General features: G+C 40.4%; 1 protein-coding gene across 4 annotated transcripts in view; it reads left to right on the plus strand.

Moving 5' to 3' along the window:
• LOC100889572 (rho GTPase-activating protein 7) overlaps positions 1 to 19,296 on the plus strand; it is a 90,863-nt gene that overhangs the window by 43,914 nt on the left and 27,653 nt on the right. For all 4 annotated transcript variants that reach the window (XM_003723338.3, XM_030980861.1, XM_030980860.1 and 1 more), the window contains 2 exons: positions 3,731 to 5,420; positions 6,527 to 6,899. In XM_003723338.3, coding sequence (XP_003723386.1) covers positions 3,731 to 5,420; positions 6,527 to 6,899 — 2,063 coding nt within the window. The remainder of the gene's footprint in view (positions 1 to 3,730; positions 5,421 to 6,526; positions 6,900 to 19,296) is intronic.

Raw genomic sequence — 19,296 nt, forward strand, 5'->3', positions numbered from 1 at the left:
GTCATTGCCAGGTGGAAGAGTCAACAATACAGTCTGTGCCAACGGTACCAATACTCTTGGGTCTCGTAAAATCTCAAAAATTGTTATAGATGGATATCTAAAAATAATCGGTGGCTGTCCATGTATCCTATTGGGTATCGGGAAAGTTCACAATTCTTCCACCTTTTCTAATTTTATTTCTGATCCTACTTCCGTCTTGTATTTGGAATTTTATTTCTGATCTTACTTCCGTCTTGTAACTTGTGAAATGAGATCCAAAGTTAAAATGAATATAAGGTAGCCTTATTCTACAGCCTCATGTAGTTGCTGGAGCTAGAGAGAGATACAAAATTGGACTGAGGTTTATTTCAAGTTTTCAACACCCCTCCCAATAACAGCAACCCAAGAAATGGAAAGTGATCTCTGTTCAAAATGATGTCCAGAGGTTTTAATGCTGTAAATCAATGAACTACACTGTACGTAGAGATCGAATCCCATTTGGCAAATAAGGTGCCCTCAATCAAAAAGTGGACCCCCCCCCCCCCTCGATGGGACGGTTGAGTCATGGTCAAAAGCCTGCTGTCTTTTCAAATAGCGTCTTTACATGAATGAGGGGTGAATATCAATTCTTTGTTCAGCCATTCATTTTGCTTGGAGGCTATATCCAGGCACCTGAAGACTCAAAATCTTCAGTTTACTGAGAGTATTCTAATCATCTCTATTTCTCAGCATTTTCACTGTAGGATGTTTATCCCCATCGATCAAGCTTTTGGCTGTTTGGATATTCAAACAAAGAGAGAAATCGGATGTCGGATTCTGCACAATTTCCAGGGATCTATTCACTCCTTGTAAAAAGTGCAAATGACTGTTTAGTTAAGTCCATCATATTTTGATTTTTTTTTTTCTGTACCACCCACGTCTGTGTTTGAGAAGTGCTGTGTATGCCCCCCCCCCCCCCCACTTTCCTTAAACATTACTAAAGAAGATTTGTTGTTGTTGTCCTTTTGCATCTCCTTGTGACCTCATCTATTGAAATAAGAAGATTTTGAATAAATAAATAGCAATAAATGAAAAAAGGAATTTGTCAGTGTAGAGACTGTATCTACATGTTTATCTACATTGTTCAATCTTGGTATGATATCCGCATGTCTCGTACAAGATTTTTTTTTTTTAAGTAAGACTCTCTTGGAAAGCATCACAAATTTTCATCCATCCTACCTGTGCCTATGATCAATTACCATGAATCACATCCCAACCGCTCATGGCCCATTTATTAGCATCCTAACCTTTAGGAGGAGAATTATATTGGGTCGAGGAGGCAATCGTCCAAATTGATTCCTATTGATGCAGTCCTTCTCTCATCTTCCATTCCTTCTCCCTGCTTTTCCCTAATTAAATACCATCCCTTATCAGCCTGATTCTGCTGTTAACCCTCTTGATACTGCAAGTTCATGTTGACATTAAGTTTGTACACACTGACTCTTCCAATAGTATCGCTAGAGTTAAACTGCTTTTGAATTTGTTTTTGTGTCTAAATTTTATGAGATACACACAGGTACCTTTATGATCGGGAAGAGTACTGGGTAGTTAAAAAGCTCAATAACCTCATAAAATCAATTGCCCTTTTTTATGGTAGCTGATTATTTATTTGGTTGTAAATTCCTTTGAATATGTCTAATTAACCACCCGGGACAAGTTACTTATTCTTGAGTTCTTGTATATAAAGAACAGATTCCCCCTCCCCCATATACAGGGATAACAAAAACAGATATTTGATTGAGTATGGTTTGTCATTAATATTTAGAACCAGAGTCATGAAATTGAAAATCACCAAAGATGTGGGAATATGCAGCAGGAACCTAGATATCCCCAGTTTCGTTTGCTTATGAATTGTATTCATTAATTTCTTTTCTGTGCTCGTTTAGTACAAGATTCAAGATTTTCAAGATTTTCAAGATTTTGGCTTATGTCAAGAGTGCAGTCCCCCTTGCCACCCTCATCTAATTTTAAAGAAAGCATTTGGGAATTTAACTCCCACAATTGAATAAAAAACAAAAGGGGGCCAAAAAAGTATCCTGAGATCATCTCATTTCACTCCTCATGACTCGATTCTGTTAATTGATCTGACAGCTTTGAGATGTCCTCTGGTCAAAAATTCAGACACCCTCTCATTACAAGACGCCTATGTGCCCTCAAATTGCAGGGCAGGCAGTTTTACTTTGTCACAGAATGACTTGATTCAAACCAGGTGGTTGGCCATGGCAATCAGTTGATTTCAAGTGATTTTAGGGAGAAATGTCAATTTCAGCTGTTCAAATATGCTCGGTTGGAAACAAGCAGTTCCCCAAGGTGACAAACCTGTCAGATGTTTGATTTCTACCTGAATTTGTCATTGCCACCTTCGTTCACCATGGGTTTCCAGGTATTCCCCCAAGTTTCTGCCCAGTCAAGGCGATCATGGCATAAAATGATATTCCGTGAAAGTGATTCACGATGAATCATGACTTATGCAGAGACTGCCAAGTAAGCAGAGTCTAGCAGACACATAAATCATTAAAATATGCTGTTTGCTGAAATTGCATTTACATGTATGTCTCCCTATTTGTTGCAACTACATGTACTACCCTACCATGCCAAATGCAAGTCATTGGCTAAATTATCTTTTTTTAGGCTCTACACTTTATTTTTCTATTACTCAAGGGTGTTGAATTCTAAATATACTTGTTAATCAAATCATTCTTTGACATTCTGCCAGGTAAATCATACATGGGAGGGAAATATCACACTTTTTTGGCAAACACAGAAACAACATTTGATACATGTAGGCCCCTAAAACATTTGTCTGGTGCTTAACAGCTTACTCCTCATTTCTAGCACAGAACATGAAGTGGTTATATTTGAGAATTAGTATGAATATTTATTTTTAATGCGGGTTGAAATATAATTGATTTAGGAAGGAAATTAATTATGTTCATTGTGCAAGTCATATGTGAAATGTATTGTGTACATATTGGGTGCTGTGTGAACCTGAATGACTTTTCCTGGAAAAGGCTATTCAATGCATAGTAACGCTTATATCTCAATTAGTGCCTCGAATATGGACGAAAATTGATTTCATGTGACACATTAAGCCTGATTACATGTCTTAATTAAGTCCCGTTAAACCCTCCCCCTAATTCTCCCTAAACCCTAGCTGATATTGGGTTTTAGCGGAGTGACTCACTGATCTACCACATCGCAAGTCACCGAGAGAGCAATTAGGCGTTAATTGGTGAAGGAAGATCAGGGGGCTGTAAGCAAAGTCTCGGAAGTTTTGGATTGCTTTGGTTGCCATTTTGAGCATGAATCTCTACCCGGATTTTCACATGACATGGATTTAGGGTTTGGGGAAGGAGGCATGAAAATGTGCTCAGTGCGTTAAGCTGGCAGATCTTGCCACATCTTGGCGATCTGCCGATTTGGCAAGAGGTAAACAGCGACCACGGAACATTCAGAGAATGTACCTTTTTGAGGTTGTAATTATAGTTCACCTACAACTGTAGTGTCCCTGAACTTGTTTAAATTGGATTATCTAGTTTTACGTGAGCTGTGACAGTGGAATCTATGTTCATGTCATCATAATATTCTGATTATTCCAAAAAGAATCAGGATGTTTGTGGAACTATCGATATGAAATTGTTGTGTGATTATAATGGAACCAGCAGTAAAATGGTCTTCATTTTCTTTTTCTCGTTTTATTTCATTTCTGCAGTGTGACGAATCAGAAGATGAGGACCAGTGTGCGATCAGTATCAAGTGGAAATACATGCGCAGCAGCCGACGATGGTCGCGACGAATGACCGGCGAGGAGTTCCCCGAACTTGAACTATCAACGTCGCCCCTCGTAGACTCGACTACAACGCACATACACACGCACTCGCGGCTGAACAGCAGTCACGAAAGTGTCACGACGACAGACAGTGAGCGAAACGAAGGGTACACAAGCACAAGCAGCTTTGAGAGTCCAGCTGTCGTCAAGAAATTGTACGTGAAGCGCTCTACGGACATAGCCTCGTCGCCATCGAGTCAGAGCTTGCCTGTTTCTAATAGCGGATATAAGACGTCCACACCTGTCGGATCTGATGGGAACATGAATGGGCCACGGAGTGCTATTATTCAGATCTCGTCTCCAATTTCAGTACGGAAAGATGCAGCATCTGATCTTAATGGACTACACAGTAGCAGGGACCACATGAAGGGGGCCAAGAGTTTTTTGAAGCGGTTGGACAGCCTCAAGGGGAGGAGGGGGCCCAGGGGCGGTAGTCACAGGCGGAAGCACAAGTCGGGAGGGGACACGCTGGAAATAAGTGGACCCATCGTGCAGGACAATGGCACTCTGCAGCGTAAGATTGAGTTGTTTAATTGTGTTGACTTGCAGACAGCAAAGGCCAGGTCCTACAGGTATCCGGCTAACTCACTGGTGACTCCGCCCGCTAAGAGGCGGAGAAACCCTAATGGAAGGTCGAACAATACCTCAAAGAGGATGGGAAGGGTGTTCTCGGAGCCCAGTTCGCCCACGTTGCATAGGAAATTCAGTCTTGATGTCTCCGAAGACCTAGAAAATGCTTTGTCTAAGAAAATCAACAATAACAATGAAAGCAAGAGTTGTGAGGACGTGTTTATGAGTGACATGGACGATGTGAGCATGGACATTAGAGACAATCGCATCCCCTCGGAGAGGAGTTCAAACGTTACGGGTACGACGGGTCGCAGCTTATTGAGTAGTAGTAGCAATGATTCTTGGCAAGGACAGTATGAAGGCGAGTCTGATGACTGGCCCTCGCAAAGACTTATCACATCGCCGCTCAACAGCTTGGAAGATGATGAGCACACTCCACACCGGCTACGTAGCCCGAGCATGTACGACAACATGCCCCCGGCACTTCACTCTAGCCTGGATAACCTACCCAATGCTGAGATCGAAGTGGCCGAAACGGAACTCATGCGGCAAATCTACAACCTCAAGAACATCGGGCACTTGAATGACCCACTTGCGTTTGCACCATCGACGAGACGAAGCGTGAGCGTCTCCACGTGCGAGGACATCAGCGGCTCACATGTCTCGCTCAACAGAACAAACAATAACCTCAATCAAGATGTGGAAACTGAGAAACTAGACATCTTGACAAACATTAGTAAGATACTCATGAAGGAGAAACAGCTTGTGGAACCTAAAGGAGGAGCATGCGTGTTGGCTCCAAAGCCGGTTGTCAAGAGGGATCGCAGCAACAGTCTACCCAACGCTGGACCGGAGGGTATCAGGGAGAGCATGCTTAGCAACGAGGTCGATCTGGAGCTGGAAGCAGAGGTCATGGGACTGAGCTCAGAGCTGGAGAGACTGCTGACAGGGATTAACGAGAGCATTCATGAATTGGAAGAGAACATCAAGAAAGCAGAAACAGGTAAGTGCCCCTCCTCGAACCCCTTCCACCCCCCCCCCCCCCCAAAAAAAAAAATTCTATGTAGTTGAGTGAGATTTTCCCCACTGTTTCCATTACCTTTAAATCAATGAAATGCACAAGGAAAGTATTGATTTGTCATTGAGAGTTAAGTTCATTTTCCTCAATCCATAATCATTTTAGAATGTTATACAATAGAGCCTGCATGGATATTCTCAATGTAACTTAAATTTAACAGTGCCTAGTTTCATTGACAATTTGAAATACAGGCTGTTTGCCCGCCAGCCAGTTACATCTGTGCCCCTCCTTATAAAGAGTTGATATCAATTGTAACTTATTCGCAACTACGAACATACATGTAAGAGATAGGAGACTGCAAACTTGTGATTGATTGGAGGACTTACAATTGATTTGGATCAATCGTAACTCTTAATAAGACGGGGGCCCTGGTCATTTAAAGGGTACCGTTACTCATGCAGCATCTAAAAGAACTCTTTCCCTGACTTCCAAAATCGTTGTGATTATGTCAGGGCCAATGAGTGAAGTAGGTTGAAGGGGGCAGGCAGGCAGGCAGGCCCTTAAACAGCTTGTTTCCTTCAGAGTTTAGAATTGCCAAGGTCTTAATTGATCTGATGTGAGGGTATGTGTGGGTATACCGGTATAGTGATGTCACTGCTTTTCCTGGTTGGTAGTTCGCGTGCGGATGATAACAAAAGTACAGAAATTTACCTTCATAAGAGGGTCTTGGTTGATGGGTGTTGATTAGTTCAAGGCCATACATGTAGTTTGAGCGTCCTTTTTGCATGATATTGCAACCTTTTTATGACATAGGCAAAGAAAGAAGAAAGAAATGAAGAAGATCTTTAAAATTTCATTCATTACCCAATTTACGTACATAAGGAATTTAATTTTTCTGTAGTTTCAGCAACATTGTCATTAATATCTGTATTTAGGGAGATCCCCAGGTTACATCATGTGCTTTAGAGTTTACCAAGTTGTACAGTTTTACTGTAAAAACCGAGTAGACTGGGTTCTCTTGTTTGCTTTGAACCGTCTTGCATGTGCACGTTTGAAAACTTTGAATGTATATTATCATTTGGTATTTGCAGGTGACAGCAGTGCCTCTACAGCGTCCTCACAGATCTCCTCCCCGGTCACCTCCCCGGTCAACTCCCCGGTCAACTCGCAGGTGTCCTCACCCTACGGCTCGCCCCTCCCCTCCCCGATCACCACGCCCGACTTCAACCACAACAAGCGGGAGGTAGAGCACCAGGACGACACGGGCGTCGGCCTCTCCACCGGGCAGGACACCACCAGCGAGCACGACACGCCGGCATCGAATGAGGAGGAAGACGAGGAGGAGGAGGAACAGAGGACCAAGTCACAGGAGACGACAATCAACGTCAAGACCGGTAGCGGGAAGTCGCCCTGGAAGGAGAGGAGAGACTCCGGTGTGGGGAACTCGCTGACGAGACCCAACAGGTAAGCTTCATCACTTGCTTGGCTTTCTCTCCCGAATAAATAGCAGTAGCCTCATTTATCATTATATGACCTATCGAGTTGTGCTTTATATGAACGTGAATGGAACATCCAAAATGAAAACATTGTAGGAAGTTTGATCAAAATAGGTGCAGGGACAGAATCTTCTTCTTCTTCTTCTTCTTCTTTGGGTTAAGTCTACCTCCTTCGCAGTTGAAGATTCTTGCAGACTGATGAGTGTGTGTGTGCTTACGAGAGCAAGGTGTATGGTGCAATGCTATTTACATGGTGCAAGTAAAAAGTTCCCGGACTTAGTTGCTGCCTCCCGTCAGGCATTGACGGAAGGCATTGACGGATGAGGCATATACTGTTTCTGATGGCAGGTTGTTCCAACTCCTCACAGTCCTGGGAAAGAAGGACTGCTTATGCTGCTCAGTTCTTGAACGGAGGACTTGGTAGCTATGTGCATGGGCAGTCCTGGAGGGTCTTGTGACAGGGTTGATGTAGGATGCTGTGTCGAGTGCTACAAGGTTGTTGTGGATCCATGTGAATCCATGTGGACTTCCAATTTATCAAATGATGAATTGCTGCTGCCTCCTGTTTTTTCATCACAGTTATTTACTGAGAATTTTGTGTGAATCTCAGTATCATTTCAATAGTTTACAACTGTACATCAAGTGCTTTGTTATGTTTAGTGTACTTCAATTCTGGACAACATATTAAATGCTTGTAAGGAGTACAGGATTATGTTTTAACTTTGTACAGACAAACTGCTTGAAGTTATGGTACCCCCCCCCCTTCCTCCTGATTACTACTAGTACAAGTAGGCCTACTTATCTGGTAAACATTCCCTTGTCAAATATGAGTGGATGAATTATAGGTTGAAGTATGCTGCCACAGAATTAAGAGTTCAGCCCTTCCGACCTTGCACCCACATCTAGCTTCGCCAGTTATCTTATCATGGCTTTATGCCCTCCCGCCGAGAAGGATCTGAAGTTCCCTTCCTCCCCGCCCGCCACCAGGATTCAATACTTCCACTCGTCCCCCATGCGGGGGTTCAATTGGCTAACTACATTCCCTGGCTGTTACCAGAATTAGGATGCCACATTTATCTGGCTGCTGGTGGCCTCCCTGCATGTCCCTAATGGATGGCTCGGTGAGTCGCCCACTTATCCCGGGGAACGAGAGAATCTGTCAATCTTCTGTGCAGACGATCGGTCTGATGACGGAGCGGTGAAGCGGTGAATGGTAGGCCAGACATGTCTGCCGTCATCCTCATCTATTTTTATAGGGTAGTCTCAATTTCTGGTCATACAATGTAAAGTGGAATAAATTTCTCATCGAATCCAACAGTTCAAAACCTCAAACAAGTGACTCGGGTAGAAAATGTACTATAGCAGATAAGTCATACCAAAAAAGGAAGAAGGAATCTAAGCAGTTGGGCTGACACCAAGGGAACACATCCAAAATTATGCATTTTCGTTAATTTCAGCAAATTAGATTTTTGGCAAAGTTTGGGTAAACAGGGGCCTGAGCATGCACACAGAAAGGAGAATATTATTATGATGCATTGATAAATTGCAATACCTTCTGTCTGAACTGCTGGGAACACATGTTTTCACTATGAGAAAAAAAAATATTCCTTCACACTTCATGCTTTAGTAAGGGAGGGAATAAATGGACAAAGCAAAGTCACATTGAGGCTTTGTTCTTTGTCACCATTTGTGCGGTATGAAATAAGATGGTAAAGCCATCACGGATGGGAGTCGGTCAAAACATCCTCTCTCTCACCTCACCCTGCTTTATGAAATGGAATCGTTCCTTGATCAACTCATCCATTACCGGGCCAGATGGGGTGTGAATTCATCCATACTCTAACCAAACAAAACTTATTCAATATTGGATTAATAAAACAATTTTCCTCGATCTAGAACTCTGTCAGTCCTTTGAGTTTGAATGCCCGGAGGCTATATAGCATTGGCAACTGTCCTAAGTTTCTTTTCCCTTGGTACTAGATTCCTGCTGTGGTCCAGCACCCTGGGAATGTCCTCACTGCCTTAATCCAAGATCTGTAGGGTGCGTTCAAGTGCGACACTTTTTCATCCTAGAAAAACGGTTTTCAAAGACGTTTAGTTTAAAACACAGTTGCGCGATTTCAAGCAATTTTTCGTTGGTCGTAAAAATAATTGTGTTTAAAAACGCAAACATGAAAAGCTGAAAAAAAGATTTTGAATCGCGATTCTGCAGAATTCTAACTTTTAAAAAAATCGCTTGAATGCACCCTTGTACCCATATATTTCTAATTTCTAATGATGCAGAGCCCTATGATGTAGGCTAAAGATCAAGCCTATTTTAAAGCTTTAATCTAAAGTTAGCAAATGAAACTTCACTGCATACCGATATACTCCTGAGAGCCCGGACACATAGACGCTATTTGATATATTTTGATGCAAGGGGAAGTTTTCAAATTAACGCCATGGTCTATTATTAGAAACGGAGTTGGATATGTACTTTGAGGCAGGTAATTTCCCTAATTTTATGATATAAGTTTATTCCCCAAAGATGTGCTGGGCCTCTCTCAGAGATTTGCACAGGAAATCTAAGCAATTACAGATGGGAAGTTTATATGGCAGAGGTGTTGGGAATCGCAGTATTTATTTTACATTCATGGAGTCTGTCAGTGTACTAGGAAATGTTCAAAACACACAAAACAAGTAAATTTGGATAACCATTCAAAGTTTACCACTTTGTTTCTTGATTTACCATGATGTTTTAAAAGTAAGATATAAGGTTTTAGGTATATAACCTTGTTCTTTGAATACCGAGTTATGGTTATCAGGGGGAAGCCCTTTTCAAAAGAAGGTGTTCCTTGTCTAAATATTATTTGGTACATAGATACATGATGTATTGGTCAATATATAACGGCGAAGGCCGGCTTGGACCTAATGTAATTCATCAATTAGAGCGAAATCGTAGGAGGGAGTGGGGGAGTTTGTTGAACGATCGGTGACCTGCCGTCGACCCTCGCCCCCTGCGAGTTGGCCCATCCCTCGGTCAATCATACACCTGCTGAGAGGAGCTAAAATTGGCCCTCAAGTGCACCCCTAGGATTGGACCTGTCAGGTGGAGAGGGGGACGCATGCACCTCAAACTTAGACTTGGAGCTGGGGTTTGCTTGCTTGCTTAACCTTTTGAATATTATGGAACCGTACCAAAAAATAGGCCAGAGTCTGTAGAAAATGTGTGGGTGTGGGTTAAATACAGGGTGTTCCCACTTCATTCCAAAGTGTATGTACTTGTCCAGTTTGGTCAATCTTGACCTTCCTGAATATCTACAACCACCTCATGAAATAGGAGTGGAGGGTGCTTCACCCCCCCCCCTTTTCTCTCTCTCTCTCTCTCTCTCTCTCTCTCTCTCTCTCTCTCCTCCCTCCCTCCCTCCCTCCCTCCCTCCCTCTCTCTCAAGAGATAGCTATATTTAATGCCTAATTAAGCTAGGAAAGTGGGAATTTGCAAGATTTAGCAAAGATACTAAATGAAAGATACGAACCAGCTGACCTCCCTTTTTTTTAAATCCCAGGTACGATAAAGCTTAGTTTGTTGAAGTTCATGAAAATGTAAGTCGAGGTCCTCGATTGAAGTCATTTGGGATTCAGTAAAGGGGCTTCCTGCTGCTTTCCAAATCAAACATCCCCAACCAGAGAGATAGTCGGTCACTCAGGAGCACGTCTGGGCAATTATCATTACGAGTGTTTCTCTTCTTCTCCTACGTTCCCCCTTCCCGACCCCTTGTCGTGGGCAGACAATGATTCCTTCGTTCTGTAGAGAGAGGCGACAGTGTTGCATGCCCCGGGTTATTAGATTTATTAAATCATCAAGCCATTAGGGCGTGTTGAAGATTTTTCTTTGATACTTCAGTTTTTTATTCTCTGAAATTCATCTGAACTTGTCACTCGTTCCCGAAACAATATTAGCCGAAATACAACAGACTGACTAAGCTAAGGAAAGTAAGGAGCAAGTTATGAAGGAATTGTAACAAATAGGGGTCATTTTACACAATCTGGGGAGTTGTCGCCAGGCAAACAATATAGTTTAGTTAAAAATGAAATAATGGCATTTTTATTATTCAATTTAAAGTCTTCACACGTAAGGAAGATGAATACGAAAAAGAAAAATTGGATTGATTTTGCTCAGGTCAAAGCAGGTCACATAACATTGTTAATTTTTCAACTGTTGAATCTAAATACAATAGAAAGATTCCATATGAAACTCCCCCCCCCCCCCCCCCCCCCCCCCATCTTAACCTCTGTTCATCCTTTTTTCACTCTAACAGCATAAACAAATATCAAAAGAAACTTATTTTATCCAAATTACTTTCTTTTTTGTACTGATAAAAGGAAGGAGTGTTTTCATAAAGTGTAGACAGTATGACCTGTCCTATTTACAAAAATAAAAGTCACTCCTCTCTGTCACTACCTTAGTTTGTCCTCGTAAATAATCAAATACTTTAAATCAAGAATCAACAGGTTTATTCTCAATATTTCTGCAGTTTCAATAGTTTGATTTTCACATTGACCTTCTAAAACTAGACTGTTTCGATCTAGATTTATTGTGGTTTATTTATACCTCTTGCCAAAGATAAATCAGGTCTTTACCCCCATCCACCAAGCAGTCCCAGAATCCCAAATGCTTCGTTTAACCACCACAACCATCATCATTTTATATTTTCTGATCACTAGGGAGCAATTTCATTACCCAAATTCTTTTTCAATTTGCCAATAAAGGGGGTGGGAATTGTTTTTAAGCAGTCCCTGATTGATGGTTGTTTCCCCCTCCCATGTGAGCAATGATTTTCACTCAAATTTCTTTAATATTGAACTTGACATTTAGCAGACGTTAAGATGACAATTGCCTGAGGAAGAGCTTGCTATTCTGACAAATCTTGAGTTCTGATAAATTATAAAATTGTACAATTCACACATAACCCAGTGCTCATAAGTTACACTAATTCATTAGTACAAACAGGGATGCCAGCTTTTAGGCAAAAGCCTGAATTCAGGCCCTGGTGAGTTATTTTCAGACCCTAGTTTAGGCATTTTTGTGTACAAAATAGCTCATTCTAGGTGATTTTCAGGCCCTCTGATCAATTCTAACTGGCATCCCTGTACAAAGTATTTGACAGCCACCCTGTAACCACGAGTGAATCCACGTTCCCTTACTACAAAGTAATGGTGAAGTTTAAAATATCGACCTAATGTTACGAGACTGCCTGTGTGAACCCAAGCTAATAGGTACGTAGTCTTGGGCAATTACCAGTCTTCTGTTTTCCTTGGCATTCTCCCAGCATGGATAACATCACTTTCCTCTCTGGCTATTTGACCTTTGAACCTTCAGCGTGTAGTTGGGGTTATGGTCTGGGGTCACATGAGGACAAAGTCAGGGCACGCTGGCTTAGGAGTGGAAAAGCATTGACCTATTTTGTGAAAAGAATCCCCGCTTGAAGAAAAATATAATGGTATGCCGACACCTTGTGCAACTTACAGTAGTATTGTGTGTTAGCATTATTTTTTTGCACTTTTGTTTTAATTAGAAAGTAGTCATTCTACAAAGGAATGGTGTCTTTGAGATGTAATGGAGACACAATAATTGTTTTTTGAAATGTTTTTCACTCAAGCCTGAGCGCCCAAGTATTCATATACTTCTTAGATTTCAGTAATATATATTAAACCCTTTAGACATACTGCAACATACCTTTCAAAGTTGTCAAAGTTGTATGTTTAGTATATTTCAAAAAATATGAATTAAACATACTTAGGGACCAAGTAAGTTGTCATTTGATGGCAGGTGAACTAGGGATCACTGAATGAGAAAAACTGTTTTTTTTACTCTTGCTTGAAGGTAACCTGGTAGATATTTCAAAGAAAGTTAATATAAAATGTCAAACATTATAACCTCCATTAAAACAAGTGAAGTATCATATTTCCTCTGATAAAAAATTGCCAACCATGACACCTTGAAATGTTCTATTTTTATTATAGATTTTCATCATTTGTGCCTGTAGTATGTTAAGAGGGAGGCTGATTGTCATAGGAGGCTTTTATCCTTGTGAAGATAAAAGTCAATTAAAATCTGGAAATTGAGATCTATCTTCTCTCAAGTTTCATCGCCCTTTTTTAATTTCAACCTACAAATAGTCTTCATAGCGATTTGAAGATAAGACATCTGTTTCTGGCTCACAAGAGATGATACTTCAGTTAAAAACCCTCTCTCTCTCTCTTAGGGCGCGTTCATGCTTGATTTTGACGGCCAGAATCAGGCATCTGTTACGCGTTTAGTTTAAAACACGGTTGCGTCTTAGCTCACTTTTGTAGAATCACCGAAAAACGGCGATCACGATCGCCGATCGTAAACTCACAAAAAGATGCGTTTACAATTTGTAAACGCGTTTAAATGGGGTCAACGCACTGACCTCTAGTGGGTCTACGTAGCATGCACAGTGAAGGTTTGCGAATCCAGCTGGAAGACCAATTAAGGCCACACACTGAGAATTGCCTGGGGGAGCCAGAGAAGTAAGCATGAACACTACATCGTGGAACTGCGATCACGATGAGCGTTTACGATGAGCGTTTCAGATCGCTCATTCTGCCTTCAAAATTTAAGCATGAACGCAGCCTTAGTAGCATGAAAACTAATATCGTACCTGTAGTTATAGTCCTTGTACATCTTGCATCATTTATCTTTATTTGGGTTTATTCCCTGAACCCGATGTTACACTGATATCTCTGGGACCTACTGTAAAGCCATTTCTTGGGAAATCAAGACAGCATTTCAGTCGACTCAGAACTGGCTCCAATCTGATCCCCCTCCAGGTCCCCAAGCCTTTAGAAAAACCAGGAGGAGAAGAGAAAATATTGAAGAATTCAAATCACTGGTTTCCATGACGATACATGGTCGAGCCGTGTTTTCAGACCAAAGGCTATTCAGGCTTGAAACCTCCTTTCTTTCCCTCCCTTTCCCTCGCTTTCCCTCGCTTTCTTTCAAGCAAAACCGAGATTGTAGTAGTTGTAAGGATCTTGTTCGAAAACATGTAATTGTTCGAGAAGTCAACCTCGCTTCCACCTCTCATTTTCGTCATTCTGATTTTGTAAGCGTGATTGTTGCTTGTTTCGAACAACTGGGGCGTGAAATAAAAGACTTCCTATGGGCTGTGAGGTCCTCAACTACAGGGGAGGGTGGCATTGGCAAAGGTTCAAGTTTTAGAGTTGTGTAGCATGCGTGTCGTATATATATTTTGATATTATTTGTTGATACCTACAGTTGGTTGTAGTATAGTTGCTACAGAACGTTGATGAGTCATTGTTTGTGGTATGCAGGAGAGTAGAATTTCGGAACTTGTAAATAAGCATCTGTTTAGGTCATGGCAGGTACCGACTTGGTGTATTGCAATGGGGAATTTTATTTCTACACTATTATTTGTGAGAGAAAAGAAAAATGTCTTGTTTCATTGGACATAAATGTTAGTCTTAATATCTTTTCAGTTTAACATTTGCAAAAGGTTTAAGGGTGCAGAAATGAAATACAATATATATTTTCATGACCTGAGTGCATGTACTACACAAGGTTAGAGTCAATTTGTATGCTTATCCCATAGCAAGCAGAGGGTTTGTCACGCCTATTTGTAATCTAGAACTCGGAAATTAAAGGAAAAAATTATCGGGTAAGTGAGAGTGATAAGAAAGGGGCTCCAGTTGATCGACCTAATTCTCTCTGCAAAATCAAAAAATAGCTTGGAGGGGATTAGCTGGTCTGAGGGAATTACGGTTGGGTCCCCATTATTATAGCACTTATCGAGTTTCTCGCCCGGGAATACCGTAACCTTGGCCCATGCATGTCGGCGGTGTTGGTGGTGTGTTGTTGATACTGGTGTAGGACATGGCTCTCCCTTGTTATAGCCTTCTAAGACTTGTAACACGTTGGACAATATGTGGGAAGGGGAGGTGCAGAGGTGATCAATAACATTGTCCATTTTGAATAAACCAGGCTGTAAGACCATCGGGGAGACTGTGCAGAAGTGATTAATAACATTGTCCATTTAAACCAGGCTGTTAGACCATTGGGGAGGCGCATAGGTGATTAATAATGTTGGATTCAAAGCAAACTGATTGACCACTAGTACAACTTATGAATGTCTGTTACTTTGAAGGATGTCTCTCTGGATGGATGTATTTTTTTTTTGGGGGGGGGTGGTAGTAAAGAGTGGTTTAGCTCTGTTATCGAGGCTCCTGAAAACTCTATAATAAGAACCAAAGTAAGGAGCTTCTAAATGTGGACAAATAATAGACCTGCAAACTATATATGGGGATTAAGCTGTAAGGTGTAGGTTTATGGTAGTGTAAGACCCAATATTACAATCCCTTCATTCCCTTAATAACACAACACCCTTTAAAACAGTACTTTCTTAGTAGTGTAAATACATGCAAGATAAGCACATTCCATTAGAGTATGTCATTCCACTTTCTACTTAAAAACAACCACTGACCATAGCCATTTATGGTCATGAGGTCTTTATGTTTAATTCATTAGGGTTAATGTTTAATTCATAACATTGACCATGGCCAAATATGGTCTCACATTTCTCATGTCAGACCATGGCTTGGACTCTCCCAAAAGTATAAATAGTTTGTGGAATCAATCATGTGGGTTCTTCAACTTCTCGTCCTCACCACCTTCAGGTGGGGATTGGACAGCGATTGCCCCTGCCTATTGTAGGCATACACAGAGGGGTCGGCTACATATTATATTAAATAAAATACAATCTTGAACTATATATTATTATTTGTTTCGAGTCATCTATTGATATATCTAGCTAACACTCATCATAACCACGCTACCAAATATCTACAATTCGGAGTGTTACACTGGTGGCAGCGTGAAGCGGTATATGCCATCCTGCTCGGAATCTTTTTTTTTGTATGAAATGTCATACGGATCATCAACATAAGAGAAAAAGCGGGATTGTTTATTGGACTCGGTCATAGACTGTGCTTATTATTTGCTGAAGACTTTTTTCATCACTTCAGTTTTGTCTTCAATCTACATCTATTGGTGTTCTAACATTCCTGCTAACTGTGCTTGGTGAGAGGATTACTTCATCGAAGACCATTATTTTCCTGCTACTTGCTACTATGTGACTTCTCCTGCAAGCTGGATGTCTCTACGATATTGTGTGAACAACTTGTTGTTGTTTTTAAGTTCTTCGCCTTGTTGATATTTTGTTAGGGTGTCCGGAGCCTAACTGTTGCATCTTTCTCGAGGGATGCCAACTCTCAATCGTCATATTTTTCAAATGTACATGATATTAATTTGTATTTTCATGTGCTATATTTGAACATCTATCATTTTTTACTGATGTTCTGATTTTATATGGTCTATTAGCCCATATTAATTGTATTTGCCTGTTTACCATGCTATACACAGACTTTTGTTTACATGTGTGAACTTTGTTATTTTGCCTTTGTGATATTGATTGTATGTTTATTGCTTTTGCTTTTATTGGACATGTTGATGTGTCTCTATTATGGGTTGGCACAATGACACACACAGTGTTTCAAGTCCATCTCCTTGCCCTCCGCTTTTTGTTACCCTTTACTTTCCAGGTGCTACGTCACCTGTGCCTGCCCTCATTGACCATTCACACCCCGTTTCATTAGTCAATGAAAAACTTCTGAACAAGTTGCCGTGCTTGCGGGAACTTAACGTTTACCCTCCCGCACATTCTTCTTCCGTCTATCCACTGGGTTGTATAATCACTGCTTCTCATTTCCTAGACCCTGCATTTCCCGTGTCCTGTGAATTCCACATTGCTAGTGATATCGAGCCACTTGTTATTTTAGGTAATGACTATTTCTCTCGATTAGCTTCATTGTACGATTTTCACATAGACAACGTTTCTGGTATCTCCCTCTCTTCCCTCCTATACGACTTTGTATCTGGTCTCTCCTTTTCTTCTGTTCGTATTTCTTTTCTTCATCCCAGCTTAGTATCCTTTCTAGATCCTTTCTCTGACTGTCATCCATCTAACTGTCAGAAGACTTTTGTTGACATTCCCGCTGAACAGATCACAACCTTCCCGGAGCCTTGCTGTAATACCCCCATTCTTTCTCCCACTGATTATGTTTCCACTGAGATTAACCCCTCATCTCTCCCAACTGATGCCCACCTGCCCAATGATACCCCTTCACCGAAGCATCCTATCCATGCCCCTATGTCCCTCGATCCAGTTATAGGGACTGTCCTCTTGACACCTCGTTCGGCAATTGAGTCTGTAATCAGAATCCCATTGCTATTTCTCCATGTTTCGAGGCTTGCCAGAACACCAACTCTCTATCCACCATCTCCTGCTTCACGGCTCCCCTCCATCCCCGTAACCCTACATTCTAATATCCATTGCCCTTCCTTACCTCATGGTCCAGGCCCCCCTTTCATCCCATATTACCAGAAAGAAAAAGCTACAACTGGTTAATGACCCTGATTTTGTCTTGATCTCGATTCGTCTTTAATTTCATTACTCCCATTCATCGTATTTAAGTTTATTACAACTTTGATTTGGTAACATTGGCTTTAAACGATGATTATCTGTACAATCTCTTTTCTTCAGATATGTTTAACTTTTAATACAATGGTGAAACACATTGAGAAGTAATTTGTAATTTGAAGGACTGGCCATCATCTAAATTCTCTTTGCCTTCTTCTGTTTCTGTTTCTGTTGCATTCAATGTATGTGAACACAATTATGATTCGCCACCACCCCTCTCTATTACAACCTACAGCTGTGATTATCATGACTTTCCAACAACATTAAAATATTGTTGGATTTTTCAATGTTGATATTTTATTTTGTCCCCCTTTTTTTATCCACCTTTTTCTGCAAGAGCAATATTGCCTACATTTTGTTTTGTTAGCTTGGTTTACCCTACCTTTATCATTTTTACAGATTCTGTTGCAAGGATTATTGTAGATTAATAATATTTGCCATGCCCTTGTATACACCTGGCAAATTATATCTTGTTATTGTCATTTCAACATGTTGGCATAATTTCTTTGTAACATGTTTAGAACCGCACTTTTTCCCAAATTTGTATAGAAATTTCATGCAGCATTATACGCCTGTGCTTTACGGTTAATTAGTTTATAATGATATGTGAATGTATTATTAAATTTGGTAGTTGGCTTAATAACTAAACATATTACCGCTATATCGGTGTACATTTCATGTTCATCCGATTCTCATGTATGTCTCATGAACTTCATTCGTTGTCATGTTTCATGGGTATTAGGTTCCACAATAAGATAATTTTATTTCAATCAAATTTGTGTTTTTATTCACCAAATCATTACCTTGTCAGACAAAAATAGCAGGGAATAATTCATGTTCCACAAAGTCATGTTGAACATATTTTCGGCTATTCGATAGCTACCTAGCTACATTCATTTTCTTTATGTCAACACATCAGTTTTCATTGTGTGTTTATGTTTTTGTGATATCGGCATTTTATGTTTTACTGTACCGAGTTATATTTACATGTTTTTATAGATATGGCATAGAATTTAGGTATGCTTTGTTTTGCTACCGATTTTGCTTTTCATTTATAATCCATATTATATTCTAGTCTTCAGTGTATTTTCATTTATGTGTTCCATTTTTTTGTTATCGTATAATGGTACCTCTCTTTGTAGTTCAGTTGAGAATTTAGTTCAATGGTTTGATTTTATTAATTGAAGTTTATGTTTCCAATTATAACTGCAGCATAATCACAGTTTCGTTTTCCCAGTAGGTCAATTAAAATACTGTTTGTCATGATAAGTTCAAATTTATATGAGTGGATGACTCCACTTCTTCTTTAAAAGTAGGATTTTTGTTTTCAAACAAAAACCAGCTGTTGTCATCTTGATCATTTATTACATGTACTTCCAACCAGGAATGTATACTGGTCAATCTGACCTAAGGTCATGAGTCATGTTGTGGTAATGTCTATCCGGATGGTAATAATTCCCCTAATTCTGGTCCAGAGTAGGCTACATTTACATACAGTACATGTATGTATAATTAATTGAGTTTCTTTTAGTCAGTGCTTTGGTATATCACTTTTGTTGCTGTATGCACATTTAATTGAAGTTATAGTATTTTATATTTTAAGACTGTTACATACTTTGAGTAGTTTGCACTATTTCCTTACACAATTATTCCATAAGCCACAAGTCGGTGTGATTCTTCCATTCGCCTGTAATTGCAAATAATATTTTACTTTATATATTTTTATATAAATATTTACATGTCAATTCTATCGCCTCTGATTTTTTAAACGAGGACGTTTCTTTTCGGTAGAGGTAACTATATGTA

Source organism: Strongylocentrotus purpuratus, unplaced genomic scaffold, assembly GCF_000002235.5.
Source record: "Strongylocentrotus purpuratus isolate Spur 01 unplaced genomic scaffold, Spur_5.0 spur5_scaffold_11, whole genome shotgun sequence".
In the NCBI taxonomy this organism is placed as follows: domain Eukaryota; kingdom Metazoa; phylum Echinodermata; class Echinoidea; order Camarodonta; family Strongylocentrotidae; genus Strongylocentrotus; species Strongylocentrotus purpuratus.